Source organism: Sinocyclocheilus rhinocerous, unplaced genomic scaffold, assembly GCF_001515625.1.
Source record: "Sinocyclocheilus rhinocerous isolate Xijiao unplaced genomic scaffold, SAMN03320098_v1.1 scaffold264, whole genome shotgun sequence".
Taxonomy (NCBI): Eukaryota; Metazoa; Chordata; class Actinopteri; order Cypriniformes; family Cyprinidae; genus Sinocyclocheilus; species Sinocyclocheilus rhinocerous.
In genome coordinates, this window is record NW_015644837.1 from 559596 (window position 1) to 577128 (window position 17533).

A 17533-nucleotide genomic window follows, 5' to 3' on the forward strand; every position below is an offset into this window, starting at 1 on the left:
AAAAAAAAAAGTCAAGTTTTCTGGAGGACACCAGATTGAAATAGGAAGAGATTATTGATAATTTAGCAAGATAAAGTGAAAGTTCGATATGGAATTTTGGCACAGCGTATTCCCGAATTAATTTGTGCGCGTTGTAGTGTGTAACAAATGCCATGTGGATGATTTTTTATTGCTTTTTTCTTGTGGATCTCATTGCAGGGCTCTCAGTATGATTTAAAAGACAGCCCTGGCGTGCACCCCGCCAGCTTCGCTGCCCACACGAGCCCGGCCTTCTACCCTTACGGCCAGTTCCAGTACGGAGACCCAAACAGGCCTAAGAACGCCACGCGGGAGAGCACCAGCACTCTGAAGGCCTGGCTCAACGAGCACAGGAAAAACCCCTATCCCACCAAAGGCGAGAAGATCATGCTGGCCATCATCACCAAGATGACCCTCACGCAGGTGTCCACCTGGTTCGCCAACGCCAGAAGAAGACTCAAGAAGGAGAACAAGGTGACATGGGGCAGAAGTAAAGAGGACGAAGAATGCAACCTTTTTGGGAGCGACAACGAGGGGGACGCCGAGAAAAACGAAGATGAGGAGGAAATAGATTTGGAGAGCATAGACATCGACAAGATCGACGACAACGACGGGGATCAAAGCAACGAGGAGGACGAGGAAAAGCGCGGGGAGCTCGAGGCCTTCGAGAAATCAAAATCCAACGCCATTTCCGGCAGCAAAGAGCCGTCGGACGGAAACAACAACAACACCAGGGTTCTGTCGCCGGGTCGCCAGGGAGGTTTTCCAGTTCCGGTTAGCAATAAGCCCAAAATATGGTCGTTAGCAGAAACCGCGACCAGTCCCGATAGCTCGCAGAAACCTACGTCACCCTCGGTTCCCGCCACTCACCCGGCCTTCCTGCCGAGCCACGGACTGTACACGTGCCAGATCGGGAAGTTCCACAACTGGACCAATGGCGCGTTTCTGGGCCAGAACTCCCTGCTGAACGTGCGGTCGTTCCTGGGCGTCAATCAGCATCACCACAATCACCCGCTTCACTCACAGCAGCAGCAGCAGCAGCCCTCGTCGGGGGTGTCATCGATGGCAGCCGAGAACAGTGAGAATGCGCCAGAAGACCTGAGTCCAAAACACATAGGTATGCGCGAATCCCACCAGGCCTGTGTATGCACAACACACGTGACCCACATGGCCGCAATGCCATTTTGAATGTCGCTATTATTATTATTATTATTATTGCTGTTGTTATGTTTTCCCTCAATGTCTTGGCATATATATAACACATAATACAATAAAAACAAATCTGTAGCCTACAATAAATGCTGCGCAAAATTCCAATTTCAATCAAACTAATTCCAACGTTGTGTTTTGTTTTTAAATCTCAGATCGGGAAAATGTCCTCAGAAATGAATCACCAACGCAACCTTTAAAGTCATCCTTTCGTCCTCTTCACGACAGGTACATTTGCATTATATTCTTCTTATTTTTCTTTCTATTTTTTTCTCCCTATTATTATTAGTATTATTAGCGGTAGCTTGCTATCATTATACGAGATGAAACGCATCGAACGGCTGTTTTTTAAAACCTCTTATCGGAGAAAGACTCTTGGGATAAAGCTATTTCCAGCAGACAGGCAGAGAAAAATCTGCGCTTAGCGCTTATAATAAATAGTTGTGCTTTTCCTGGTGACAAAAGGCCACGGTTTCCCTCCCCACACACACTCTGTGTCTCTCAGGAGAATAACTACTTATCAAGTCACCGAGGCTGTGTGCTTTTCCTAAAGACCCCTGGGAAAACTGAACCTCGGGGGAGCAGTCTTGCTCAAACTTTCCCCCTTTTAAGTGCCACAATTTCAGCAGGCCCGTTGCGGGGGTTTTGGTAACTTGACTTATGGTTATTATGTATCTCCTGCGTTAAAGACGCGCCAGTGGATGTGCTGGTAAATCGCCATATTGTATTGAAAGTCTTAGATCGAAAAAAAAAAAAAAGCATTTGTAAATGTTTATGTGGATGGGAAATAATTGATTGCACGGTTACGATTTAAAAAATAAAAAAACACACACACAGTGGCCTTAAAGCTGTACACATTATTGTTGTTTGGTGTGTGTGTATATATATATATATATATATATGATCGGTTTTCATGTAATTATTATAACTATTTTATAACGTGTGGGGAATTTCAGTGCGTGGTTAACCGTGAAATGACTCGGGTTTTAAAACTTCAGGCTGTTGTTGTGAAGACAGGACATCATCACATCAGATGTATTTCTCTCTGTCTGTCTCCACAGCCCCAGAAACCAGCAGGAATCGACACAGAGGGTCCTCACAGCTCTCTCTTCCGCTTGATCAAGACATTTGCCCCGCATAAAGGACTGATGGCACTCATAAAGGGACAATGCAATCTAAATCAGTTCAGCATAGCCTTCAGTTACTCTAAAACAAAAGGCCGAGTTTGATTAGCGCCGCTGGAGTTGTACATAATGACACCTGTGTTCCCTTCCTTACCGTGGGACACTGGCAGGCTTATTTTGTCTTCATGTGTTGGTGTTTTCCTTTAAGGTGACCCACATTTGTAAATAGCGAGTTGACGGAGTTTGTTCAGAATCATATATTTTGTCTAATAAACTAAATGAAATTATAGACAAATTCGAAGCACTCTTTTGACGGGTTTTTGTGGGTTGGTTCGTTTTCTGAAGAGGTTTTAGTGAAGTTACAGTATTTATGTTTCTGTTTGTCTTTTGCATTTTATTATTATTATTATTATTGAATACATCATAACATAATTGCATTATTAATAATCGCCGATAATACTAACGAATGCTATTAAAAGTGAGGGGGAAAGCTGTCGGTTGTTTAGTTTGCATGAGGCCCAGAATGGATCTCCAGATATGTGGCGCGAGCGTTCAAATTCAATTGTTAAATGGAGCTGGCTGCAAATGCATTGAGGTGCTAATAAGAGACCAGATGGCTGCTGGCGGCGGAAAATGGACCGAAGCAGCTGGGAATATCATTAAGTAATAATGTGGGAACGCCCTGTGCAAACAAAATCAAATGGTTAAAATCTAATCTGTCAGAGGGGGAAAAAAAAAAAAACTCGATACGATAATAAATTATTAATTTGTTGAGGAGAGTGACATTCAGTTCAGAGGCAGTGGATTGAGGCTTTCAGCGCCATCAGCATGAGACACTAGCGCTTACAATTTATAACCTAATAATTACAATTTGTTTCACAAAATTGCAGTTTCAAATTAAAATATAAACGATTGGTTAGACAGGATGCGTTATGTTTTTAAAAGCGAAATTAACTTTTTCCCGTTAAATAATTCAAATGCAACCACTTAGCCTAAATTAATCAATGAACAAACATGTAATTAAAAAGTAACCAGTCTGTTCAAATGGTTAGCACAGAAGTGACTGATATCGAGTGATATGCAGCTGTTTTGACAATCACAGCTTGTGATTTTGCATGGCATTGTCAGTTATATTTAGGCTGTATATTTACTTGTCCTCTGGATTTCTTATTCCATTCAAACCTCTATTGATGCATGAAAGCAGAATATGCCGAATTGCAAATAAATTAAAGCTCGCAGCGACCTCTATAGCTTGGTAGAGTCATTACAACTGCTAAACATGGAACAAGACAGGAGAAATTCATAAAATCACTTCACATTTTTCCCATGAAACTACAGACAGCATTTCAGATGAGAAAATGATCTAATATTTGAATCTACTGCCCTTTGAAATACTGAATAGTTGACCAAGACAGTATTGTATAATATATAATAGGCTATTCCAAGTACATTATCAAATCATAAGGCCCGTTTGCGTAATTCATGCACTAAAATAAATAATCGGTGTTTTACATTTCAGTCCACAAAACTGAAACATCCAACAATAATAGTAAGACTAAATTAAAACAGTTTGAAAACTTCAAAGCATTCAAAGAGGATTTTATGCGACTTGAAAATCGAAACTCGGATGTGTTTTGTTAATAATAAAAAAAAAGTAAAGTATTTATTTATGTTATATTAGTAGCATTAAACAACCTAAAAATAATAACGAAAAACATGATAATATGACATGTTTTAGTTTATTTTAGGCATTATTTAGCAGTGAATAAATACATCGCAGAAGATACTTATGCTCTGTATCTATTATTATTATTGTTATCAGTAGTAGTAGTAGTAGTAGTAGTAGTAGTATTAATAATAAAACGCTTTACTAACAGTTTTGAATGAATTATCATATTTCCCCTATTTTAAAGGAACACTGCGCACATAAAAACGTTAACCAGAATCTCGCTTAAACAAATTGTAATTGTATGCGAATAGGTTACTACTACTACTACTACTACTACTAATAATAATAATAATAATTCTCTCTTGTAAAAAGGGATCGAGGTTAAATCAGGGCAGGTGCGCTCTCCTCGTTATTTCGTCTTCATCTCGTTTCGTAGCTCGTTGGTTGAAATGTAATAAGCTCCCGGTGTTTCATTTCTATCTTTTGTCCTGAGCTAGCACGGGGTTCGAGCTGGAGGCCATCGGGCCGGGATTGGCTAATGCGCACGCAATTACTCATTCTGTGCTTGATGTACAGTCACTCATCTAACGAGGAATAAACGGGGCTGGAACCCATAATTACTCGGACACTTCCAGCTCCTCTCACACCCGCCCCGGGCGATAAACCACAGCCAAAATACACCTAACAGAATAAAACGAGATGCAAGCGCGGGAGGGCTGAAAATATAGAGACAAATCACAACAATCGTTTAAATCATTATCATAATCTTATTTGAAAGGCACGGATAATGGTGTGCGCTGTGGTGACATAAAAGCCATGCAGCCGATAGGAATAATACATAATGCAGCAGAGCACTGTATCCTTGCACAGAAACTGTTGCTCCAGTAGTGTGAGTGATTCTCTCCCGTGATGCCTGTGTCTCTGAGAGAGAGAGAGAGAGAGAGAGAGAGCACAAATAACATCAAGGGACAACTGCTAGTGAAGACTGCTATGGCTTTTATAATCACTGTGCTGCAGTGAAAACCCAGACACACAGATACATACTTCTTCCAATCATCTGGAAAATTGTTGGCGTTGACAGATTTACATTTGACAATTGTGAGTTTTTCAGTAAACTATATAAATAATGTACACTGAAAAAAAAAAAAAAGGTATAATATTTACTTTAAAACAAATTGTATTCAGAAATTGCCAGTAATTTTTTACAAAGAAACGACTAGTAACACTGAATTAAATATTAACAATTTAAAGTAGAAAGGCTGAAATAGTATTTTATTTTAAAACATATTCTATATATTTTTTTTCAATTAGAAACTTAGATTTGTTTTATAGTTAGGCTATGTAATATGTTGTATATAATATTTTTTGTATTATATAATTTAGTTTAAACAGTGTTTTGTGTATTTATTTAAATATGTTACATATATAAATAATGATGATGATAATAATAATAATAATAATAATAATGATAATAATAATAATAATACAAAATTTAACAACCACCAATAATAATAACGTATTATTATTATTATTATTAAATACTATGAATATAGACGAGGAAAAAATTACAATGCAGTTGGATTTCTTGGCATTCTTTGAAAAATTCCAGAAAAATCTAACCGTTCTAGAAGTAGTTTGAGATAAATTGTAGATATAAAGCCTTTGATGCATGAATTATAAAATCACAAAGAGGAAATATACATATATTATTTGTAATTATTCCTTGTATTTTAAAACAAGAATACAATCATCCCAGTCTTTTTTATTTATTTATTTATTTATTTTTAATAATTTTTCGTTTCTGTCTAGTCCACAACAGAGGTAGATAATCCACCACTTTCGTCAGGAATTTTGAATTTATATTATCATAAACAAAAACCTAGAAACATATAAAAAGGACAGCCATGTAGAATTATGAGGAAGGGTCAAAGGTCATCAGTCATGTAAGATCACACCTTTAATGGTTAAAACCGTTTTATAAATCTCAGTCCACTGCAGTGAGAGTCATGCATCAAAGCGGACACAAATCTGTGTTTTAAGCTTTTTTTTTTAGACACGTTCTGGAAATATTCACAGTGCATTCCTTTGGATGCGTTTGAGTTTTTAAACTGTAAACACACATCAAATAAACAAACACACACTGTAAGAGACAACTAGTAGCTGAGATGTCACGCATGCAGTTGTCCTTTCCAGTGCCTGCTGTATGTCTGCTTATAATGCACTTTTCCCGGTTTCCTAAAACACAGACTCTCTGCCCCTTCCTTCCCCGAGGCTGATATTGTCTTGTGCTGCGCCTAATAAACAGCAGACAGCCGTTACAGAGCTTTATCCCTCCTCATGAAAATTTCCACAGAGATGGATAATAAAGTCAGACTTCCCTGCGCTGCTTTCTGATGTGATGCCACTGTGGGTTTGGGTTAATTCCAGAGGTCTGTACAAAGAGGAGTGGATGTATGTGAAGTGTCACCCAGCAGCTGGGGCCCGGCTCTGTTATTCCCCTCCGCACATGTGCACCGCAGAGGCTGATATCAGATCGCTCCTCTAATCTGCATCGCGGCCCATGCCGATTTTTCTCGAATCGGGATCTAAAGCCGCAGTTATCAGACTGGCGTCCGCTCGCGTGTTATTGGCCGAGCGATGGCTGCCGGGGGTTTGAAGCAGCTGTAGATGATGAATTAGTGTGATGCAGCAGATCAAACACTGATATGGTTGAGTATACATTAGCGAATGTGGACACAGTGGAGTCCGACCAGTTCCTTATTCCCGTTTGGCTCGGTGACCTGGAGGTGTTTGATGTTGCCCAACCCTGACTCGTTAGCATTCAGGGTGTGATCGTACAGTACGCCATCCTCAGTGGCATCACGACACCAAAACAAACTCCTCATGTTTCACAAGCAACTCTAACACAGCTGAGGGAAGAACTCCCAGCGTTCACACTGAACAATCACACATCAAGAGCCCGAGGCTGAACTAATGTCAGCATGTGGCTAAAGAATCGCGCAGCCTTCAGTATAGAGAGCACAACAGTCGGTTCCGGAAGTAAAAATCGCATTAATTTACTCCATATTGGAATTTATTTTAAAGATCATTTTAAAGACAGACACACTTTGAGCTATGAGGTTGTTAAGCCATAATCTATGCTTTTATTGAAGCCATCAGTTCACATTATTTAAACCTAAATAATCGTGTTTACCAGTGGAATTCCTGGTGAAAAACTACATTACCCATAATTCTGCACAACATCTCCACCAATCAGAGAATCAAAACAAGAAAACCGCACTTTAGCACACACCCTCTACTGAATATGACTCAGTAAATCAATATATGTTTGATATATTATACAAAATATAAATTAATTGTTTACTACTATTTAAATTAATAGCTTTATATGTTTTTTTCACTTTGAATATGTCATTGGCAACGAATCATAGGATTGTAGTTCACTAAAGCCATCTTTTGTCTTCGTCTTTTTGGCTGATTTTCAAATACTTTTTTTTTTGTTGCTTAAAATCAAAGTTTGTGATGTTGTGATTCACCTTGTAGCTGGTTTGTTTGGTTCATGGCTTATGACTCCTAAACAAAGACTTTTTAAAATCCCTTTTGGAAAAAATAGTTTCAGAACCAAAGCCAATGAAAAAGTGGATGAGCAATGTGACGCTCTATTAGCTTCCCTTCACATCTCTTGATTTCAGAAATGAATCAAGCCAAGCATCACTACAACTGATAGTGCATACTTTTTTTTAAAAATTCATAACCTTACAGTAAGTGTTAAACACCATCCTGCAGTGATTGTGATTCCTCAGAATCATGTGTTGTTGATGAAAGGTGTCCTGCTACTTTACTATGTGTTTAGATGCACCGTTTTCACCTGCTGGACCAGAAAACAGGTGAAAAAATCCCACAGATGCACATTGAATGACCGGGCCACATCAACAGATCCAAGCAAAGGCAGAACAACAAGCTAAAAACCACTTAGGAACACATTTGCAACCACATAGAATCACTCCCCATGATACACTAGCATCATAATGCGTTTTCTGCATTGGGAAGCACCACAAGGACAGCAGGAACAGGACTCAAATAGCTCCACAATGCATAACGCTAATCGCTGTTGCAACCCTCAAAGCCAAAATGCAAGGTTCTCTTTTCAGTTTATCCCCACGATCAATGCTGCCAGATCAGATGCACCAAAATCCTCCATATTTCTGGAGAGCTCTCACATCAAAGTTTCAAAAATATATAATCTTATCCTGAGGAAATGCCATCCTGGTTTTGACTGCGATCTGGTGGCCACATCTGCCACCAATATTGTCCAGCATGTGGTCAATTCTCCTCTCCTTTCTTTATCCGTCTCTTTTTTGGCTTGCTATCTGTTCCGCACCAATAATAGCTGAGCAGTCACTTAGTGTGAGTCATATTGTGCGGCTCATCCCGCAGATAGAAGAAGATTTACACGTACACTGACACGAATGCCACTAATGTCAGAGATTTGCTGAGAATGAGGAAATGATCAGATGTAGATCTCAATACCCTGGCAACAATAAACTGTGAGGTTTGGGAAAGAAAGCGATGGATGGGTGGTGGTGATGGTTTAATAAACAGTAAGACATTACTTTGAACGCCGAGCCATGGTACGATTCTAAAACGGCCTGCAGAAGATAAAGGACACGACACAATAAGTCAACCTATTGTTACTTTTTTTTACATTCAGTGTAAAGCAGCGACCGGGACAGTGTTGAGCCGAGGGAATTATAAAAGAACATCTTGACACCGATCACCTCCAATAACACTATTTTGTGAAAAACAAGCCATGCATCATCACGACTGTAAAACGCTGAGATGGATTTTCACGGATCTGCATTCATCACTCTTATCAAGCGAGGATGCGTGTATCCATACTTTCTTATTTGGATTGCAACCCAAAAGTTGACAACCAAAAATTAGGAAAAGAACGCAAGCTCCAATGCGAAGAAGACACACCTTTATAGCTACGACATTTAGATTTGTGAATGCAACTACCAAACATAATTATCTGCATCTCTGATAATAAAAGTTGTACAATTATTGTAAATAAATAAATTATTTTGCTGTATACGTTACACATTTAACCTTTAAGTTGCACAATTAGTGTAATTAAAAGTCCAGACCTAGACAGGTGGAGCTGGGGAGGTGGAGGGTTTCAGAGGAACTCTGACCAGCTTACAGCAAAAACTGAGCCAGAATATTGATATGCTGAGCAAGCAATTTCTTTCACTGCAAACCTTGATTTTAAAACCTTGACAAACCTGGTGTTGGAGAAAGGTTTTGCAGCAAATATATCAAAAAATATTTTTGGGATGCATGCACAATTGTGCAATCATTGACTAACAAATATTTAGTTCAGCACAAAGTCTGACAAACTGCAGATGCACCACAAAATCACAAAGCGTAAAACCGTTGTAAAAACGCAGAGCTTCACGCCACACAGTAATGCAATCGATGGCAGCAGCCCAGTCGCGCAGGGTGGGACACGACAGTCAGGGAATCAGGCAACGCGACAGGCCACAAACCTGTCCGTGAACCCTTCCATTTAGCAAATTCTCCTTATATGACAAATTGATTTATTATGAGTACATCCCATCCAGCAATTATTGCACACATGAAAGCTCCATAAAAGCAAACCCTCAGCACATACCAGCGGATGACATGTTCAGCCAGAGATAGCTGATGTGGAATGTAGACAATATCAGAAGGGGGAAAGACAAGGCGACCAGAGTGAGATGAGCCAAGCATAAGGTCTCCAGATGAGACCTGGTTAACCACAATCTACAGAGAAGAGACACACACCCTGCTGTCCTCTGGGTGCCTTCTTTGTCCACTCCAAAACAACTGTAAACATTAGTTCGGAAAAACCCTCAGCAGCCTGAAGCGATTATGCTGCTACCAAAGGCGTGGCACGAGCAATTATCAACACACAATATTTGGTTTGTAGGAGGACTTTTGGAAGAGCGTTTCTCAACTCTAATCTCACCAAAAGTTTGAACAGGAGTTCAGAAATGACTGGTCCTGATTTCATTCGGAGGTGGTTTAGCTAATCGTGCTGGAAACAGCCACAAGCTGGAACTTGCTCCGCATCCAGTTGGATCATCTTTGTGCATTTGTAAATGAAAATAAGTGCCTGTGCCAAGCAATTGAGAGTGAAGGAAAGGTCATAACGAAGTTTAGCTGGATGTGAACCATTAATAATATAATGATTATTAGAATAATAAAAATAATAGTTCACAGTGAAAAAAAAAAGGCGTAGAAATAACTTTCACTCGGAAATTTCACAAAGAAATAGCAAGTAACACTTTGAATTAGACATGAAATTTTGAAGTAGAATGACTGAAATAGTATTTTCTTGTAAATCATACTACAATGATGTTTGATTTATTTACAACCTTGAAAAATATTTGTATTGTTATTTATTTATTTATTACAGTGCACTGATGTCCTTGATCAATTTATACTGTAAAATGAATCACGGGCATCAATACTTTAAAATACATATACATAAGCATGTTTGAGACACAGTCTATTAGTGTTTACGGTATGCAAATTTACTAATTCTGGTACACACATATACGATTTGTATCCTATTAAAAAAAACACAACAGTAAAGAGTCCAATTAAAGTAGTTAAAGAAAAATATGACACATCCTGTATTTGTATTTGTTTCTAGAGTGATAATGAAGAGAGCTGTGACAGTAGAAAAATAGATTCTGACAGCATTTTAAATAAACATTTATTTTATGCATGTATTTATTTATTTATTTAATACCGGGAACGACTTTCAAGACCTACTTTCTTCCAAATACTGGCATCATTCGGAGACAGCCATGAAGTTTACATTCTGCAGGCCTCTCTTTCAGGACGTGCTCAGTGAAACGCAGCATATGCTACGTCCCCCATCCATCTCTCAAAGAATATTTGAATTAGTTTGAAGTCTAATTTGTTTTAGCTGCATATCAGTTCCACAATTGATTAGCTCTTTCTCCCAAACAAGGCTGGACAGGCTCGGTTTCACGCACACATGCTGGACAACATCAGTCAGTGCAAACACTGAGAGAAGCCATGCCTCCACGTAATGACCTCTGGGGAGAGAGACGGCAAACTCTGGGTAAATACACAAGCCTTTCCAACAAGCCGTGTGATTTAAACGCTCACATACTACCTCTACATGTGTCAGAAATGGGAAACCCTAGATTTATTTTTCTTTGGGCCCCCTTGTGGTTCGTAGCCTTTCTCTATTCCTTCTGTTATAAACTGGAGAATCTCTCCGTCGAGTTAGGTAATCCTGGCCCGTGAAGTCTGCCAGCAGTCACACAGATTCAGAACATGTGTTTGACTCGTTAAGCGTGTAGCGTGTCATCTTACTGCGGTCTCTAATGTGTCACACATTAACTCCTTTAGGTAAACCACCACTCCAAATATAAGGTTCGTGTTTTACACTTCCCAAAGTGTGCTTATTTAAACTACTGTGAGACTCATTTATGTGTTTGTCTAGTCTTTATTTACTTTATCTATCTACCGTGTTTAATATTAAAAAGCATGGTTGCTGTTGCATGATTGTTCACCATATTTACTTACCTTAAACTGATGTGCTCACTTTTCTTTCCTGTGATGCATTTACACTAAAAGTTAGTTTTGTTAACTTTTAGGAGGACGTTAGCCTATAGATTAGCAGACATGAACGACAAGCCACAAAACTCCAACAAAACGGATTTTATGAGGCCTTAGAAACACAACAATGATTTTCTAGATTACAATACAATTCTCGTGAGAAAGAAGTTCACTTTTCGCATACCTTTAAAAAGAGCACTTATTGCAGAAGTAATATACTGTAAAATAATATAATAAGTGCGAACTGAATGTGTTTTTGGACATTTAACTACATTATTTGCAATTAAATGAAAATGTATTGTAGTTTAGATTTATATTAAATGCAGTTAGCTGAACTTTTCATTGTTATTTGTTTATTTTTATTTGTATTATTTTTTTTCATAATTACTTCTATTGTGTTTGAGGACGTTAGCCTGTAGATTAGCAGACATGAACGACAAGCCACAAAACTCCAACAAAACGGATTTTATGAGGCCTGGAAATGATTTTCTAGATTACAATACAATTCTCGTGAGAAAGAAGTTCACTTTTCGCATACCTTTAAAAAGAGCACTTATTGCAGAAGTAATATACTGTAAAATAATATAATAAGTGCGAACTGAATGTGTTTTTGGACATTTAACTACATTATTTGCAATTAAATGAAAATGTATTGTAGTTTAGATTTATATTAAATGCAGTTAGCTGAACTTTTCATTGTTATTTGTTTATTTTTATTTGTATTATTTTTTTTCATAATTACTTCTATTGTGTTTGAAATATGGTTAAAATGTTATTGCAGAATGTACTGATGATAAACTAAAATATACTGTAATGACACTTCTAGTCAAACTTGTAAGTCATGAATTTAAATATAATTGTCATTGCGCATTGATAATGATGAAGTTGTAATTTAGTACAATTAAAATACAATTACTTTAAATTTTGAATGACACACAATTAAATTATAATCAAGTACTTTGCATGTGCTGTAGTATGATAGTCAACACATCAAAATGAGTGTACTTCTTTAAATCTTTAGATTATTAAAACATGCTTTGAAATGTATTTTCTTTTAACTTAACATTATTGTGAACTTTTTTTAAAGTGTACGTAAGTGTGTTAAGAAACAGTCATGAAAGTGTTTCTCTTTAAGTTCACAAAAGTGGCCTTTTATTTTGTTAGTGCTATATTATCTGCAAGTACAATTATTCAAACAATATACTTACCAAATCTGAAGTACACTACAAATGCAATTAAATGCACTTCTTTTTCACAAATCTAAAGCAAGTTTGGCTTGACTCAAAGCACCCTGTAAATGAACTCATACTCATGTCGACTTAAAACTCAGACCAGCGGTTTATTATATTTGCTGGTGTGTATATAAAAACATATCATGTTTAATGATGGGATTTGTTGTGAATATTTACAAAACTATAGACACTGATTATTGGATCATGTAAAGTCACTGCTGGAGGGCAAATTAATTTTGCATGTATTTGAGTAAAGTCAACAGCTGAGCCTCGGCCGAACACTGTCAAAATAACCCCAGCACTGTTATTTCTGCTGCGTTACTGTAACACTCACAGTACAGTCTGAGAGCAAATAATCACATCACAAGTTTCCATGAAATAATGATGACAGTGCACCCCACTGTTTGATGATTCCTGCGCCGTTCGGGAAATATGACGGCCCCCCGACTACATGAAGATGCATTACAGGACCGCACTCCCCTCTCGAGGGGCCCTCTCAATCTTTGTTCATATAAATTGAGAATAGGGCATTATTAGAGTGCATCTATTTTCGTTAGCCAGACACAAACAAGCACACACTTTCAACAACATGCCTCAGTTCTAAGGCTGAACGGGGGCAGCGAGGGAGAGATGGAGGAGGAGTCGCTTCCCATGGTGTCCCTGTAGACCGGGCCTTTGTGTAAGTAAAAGTGCGGCCCCAATCGCTGCGTCCTGACTCATTCTGTGCCTCAATCCTGCTTCATTCAGTTCAGACACAGAGCCGGAGCGACCGATCCCTGCAATGCATATCACAGCGACTCCACAACGCCATATACATGATGTGCTGCTCGGCTTGATTAACTCTGATCAACAATAACACTTCAATTATATGTTGCATGCACGTAGTAATGCCATGGACTTTATTTAATGTTTTTCATGAAAATCTCATATTTTATGCACATGATTTAATGCACATTAAATAATAATTTACTGGTTTTCATGTAGACTACACGGACAAAACAGGCTACAGAACTGAAAAGTTTGTGTTTATTGACATTGTTTTGGATGGAACAACATTCCATTATTTGAGCAAGTAAATAAGTAAGTAAATAAATAAATAAAGTTTTCAAAACTCTGTTATTGCCTAAATTCACTATGGTAAGCCTAGAAACTGCATAACTGATTTTGACCACAGGAGGCGATAGACAGGCCAAAGTTCTGTGGTGCAGCTTTTAATGAAGTAATTTTGTTTTCCATTGTTAGCTAGCAACTAATGGGGCCTATTTCAATAATAATAATAATAATAATAATAATAATAATAATAATAATAATAATAATAATAATAATAATAATAATAATAAACAAAACAATAAACTAAAAAACAAACAAATCTTATATAATGAAATATGGAGGTCCTTCATAATGAAGGCTAAACATCATTTTTTTTTCTTAAGTGAAATATATAGTTGCATATATTGTTATCCACACAAAGGACTGAGTTATGTTTTGAGGATATGGTTTTAGACGTTGTGAGAATTGCAATGTCATAATCATTAATACATAAATAAACTTTAATACAAATGGCATGTTTCTAAAACATTAAATGAATGTTATTCATGTTAGTAAATTCATGTTTTACTGTTACATTGTCACTTGTAAACTTATTTTTTCATTTGTATAACTATACACTCTAAAAAATGCTGGGTTAAATATAATCCAGCGCTGGGTTAAAAAGGGACAAACCCAGCTATTGGGTTGTATATTTAACCCAGCATTTTTTAGAGTGTAGTTGATTGTGGATGGTGACACAGACTTCAGCTGAGCATACGCTCCATTGATAACGGCGGCACATTAGTAATGCTGTGAATATAAACTCACGGCTTCTTTTGGGCTGCTCTCTGTCCTGTTTCTCCTTCCTGTGCCAGTGATCATTCATCTGCTGTCTTCATATCTCCAAAACAAAGCAGCAGCCCCTCTATCTCTCTCTCTCTCTCTCTGTGCAGTTGCTAATGGGCTGAATGATTAAAAACAAACCGACCTCCATTTGCTGGAATGAAGGGACGCGAGAGCATGATCTATGGCCCACATGTGCGCCATCTACGGCACACTTGAAGGAGTTTTTGGAGAGGTCAGACGCAGGTCCTTCTGCACTGATCTGGTCTGATCATCTGGGGTCCAGCACACCAGCACAAGAGCTTCTGTGAAGACCGGTCTGATCAGGATGCTGCTTTAGACAGAGTTTCCTGAAATAATTCTTACTGACGGGTTTTTCCCCTCCTCTCAGACGCATATGTACCACATATCATTTCTATGAAAAGCACATCCTGAAAGAGCAAATGACTAGATGCTGACTAGACGCTGATTAAATTATCGTTTGTCTGAGTTTAAACGTGTATATGATGTGTATAATTATTTTTGATGCTAAAGTGCAGTTTGTTTGATCATCACGAGCAGCGTGATACAGCAGCACTGAATGTGAGTTTGGGGCGGGGCCATCAGTTTGGCTGACCAATGGCAGACAGGGGGTGTGCTCAAAAAGTTACACACCTCACTTATTAAATAACCTCACTTGTTAATTGCATCATATTGAACTGAAGCAAGCACTTGTGTATTATGGTTTGGATAACTTTTTTTTATTTTTTATAATAATAATAAAAAAAAAGTACTGTAAACAACCGAAAGGTACAGGTATGTAGGTTATTTTATTTTATTTAGATTATTTTATTTTGCTAAATCTATTTGCTAAATTGGAATAACATAGCCAAAGCTGAATAAAACACACATACATACAACAGTGCATACACAATAAAACATAACTATATCTGACTACTATTGTATATATATATATATATATATATTTACATTTACATTTAGTCATTTATGACAAGTCTCGGTTAGCCTAACGCAGTACACGTAGCAAGGTATTTAATATATATATATATATAGAGTATATACACACAATTCTGCAAAGAAGAGTGGGACAAAATTCCTCCACAGTGATGTGAAAGACTTGTTGCCAGTTATCACAAACGCTTTATTGCAGTTGTTGCTGCAAAGGGTGGCACAAGCAGTTATTAGATTTAGGGGGCAATTACTTTTTCACATGGCGCCAGGCATGTTTGGACAGGTTTTTTCCCAAAAAATTTCAAAACTGCATTTTTTTTATTTACTCAGGTTATCTTTGTACAGTTATTAGATTTAGGGGGCAATTACTTTTTCACGTAGTGCCAGGCAGGTTTGGACAGCTTTTTTCCCTTAATAAATGAAATCATTATTTCAAAACTGCATTTTGTATTTACTCGGGTTATCTTTGTGTAATATCAAAATGTGTTTGATGATCTGAATCATTCAAGTGTGACAAATACGCAAAAAAAAAAAAAAACCGAAGGGGGCAAAAACCTTTTCACGGCACTGTTATTAAGCAGTAAGTGTTCACTTAACTTGAAGCGAGATTCTTTCTCCTAATTTTTACATTTGAAAAGCATTCTGAAAACCGCAGGCCAGACATAATTTTACTTTTTGCTATTTTAACGATTCTCGCACATTTAAAAGCCTTCCAGAAAAGTTTTCTTTGCAGTAGACTCTTGAGTGATCAGAACAAAAAAAATAAAAGAGAAAGTGAAATGCATTTGAAGAAGTGCGAGGTGTAGATTTAACTTCCAGTCCTGGCCAGTCTTCTTATGTTTTTGCGAGAAATCAAAGCCTCTTTGTGGGGATGCATTTAATCCTTTTTCTGGCACATAAAGGATGCACCTTTAAACTGGCTTTCAGTCCAGTGACAACCATGCAAATCTGTGTGAGGTAGGATGCCATCTCATTGACACTGTTTGCTGGAGCAACACAGCGGAGGGGAAAGGTCCCGTCTCCGGCATTCCTCCGCCGCCCTCCCCTCCGAGAGCAGAGCAGAGGAATTGTCAAAAGCTTGTTATTTACCATTAGTTTCTAGCATTCCCGCCTCCCTCCACCCCCTATAGCTGCCAAGCTAATTCAATCGTTTGGGGTAATCTCTCCGTCCCCCTGGGAGGTTTCTGCCTTCTTTTCTTGCCTTTTTTTTGTCTTATTTGAAGGCAGCAAGAGACCTGACCCAGTTTGAATTGAAATTCCCTCTCTATTTGAGTTGACTAACAAACATACTGTGACGGTTCACATGCAGTGAATGTGCTTCACGAGCTCCTGCAATCATATGGATGTTTTTTAATAATGTGTTTATAGGTGATTGGTCTCAGGATGTAGAAACTAACCTCATCCATTCATGAAAGAGCCAATCTAATCTGCATCTACACTCTTTTACTGGAGCATCATTATAGTGACTCTAGCTGAAGGCATTTTATTTATTTATTAAATCTTATTTTCTCTCTTTTTTTTTCTTATATGCTATATTCTTGTAAATGTATCCTTTAGTTTTAATTATGCTACAATACTTGTCAAATACAAAGGTAAAAAAAAAAAACTGTTGTGAGACATATGTGACCACTTTCATTTGGTTATTCATTATTCCTGTATCTATGATACTACTTTGAATGTTAATATAAATTTAATACATTTTTATTTAATTATTTTTTTAAAGAATTTCTAATAGTAAACTTAAGCAAAAAGATATTGCCTCTTATTATTTTTCCTAATTGGTAATTCTTAAATTATTAAATTTTATTACATTATTT

General features: G+C 37.6%; 1 protein-coding gene across 2 annotated transcripts in view; it reads left to right on the plus strand.

Annotated features, from left to right (window-relative positions):
• irx1a (iroquois homeobox 1a) overlaps nucleotides 1-17533 on the plus strand; it is a 23450-nt gene that overhangs the window by 2319 nt on the left and 3598 nt on the right. The window contains exons 2-5 of one of the 2 annotated variants that reach the window (XM_016576662.1): nucleotides 199-1135; nucleotides 1383-1455; nucleotides 2289-2592; nucleotides 3127-3130. In XM_016576662.1, coding sequence (XP_016432148.1) covers nucleotides 199-1135; nucleotides 1383-1455; nucleotides 2289-2346 — 1068 coding nt within the window. In that variant the 3' untranslated portion in view covers nucleotides 2347-2592; nucleotides 3127-3130. The remainder of the gene's footprint in view (nucleotides 1-198; nucleotides 1136-1382; nucleotides 1456-2288; nucleotides 2593-3126; nucleotides 3131-17533) is intronic. The other variant, XM_016576663.1, reaches the window with a different exon arrangement.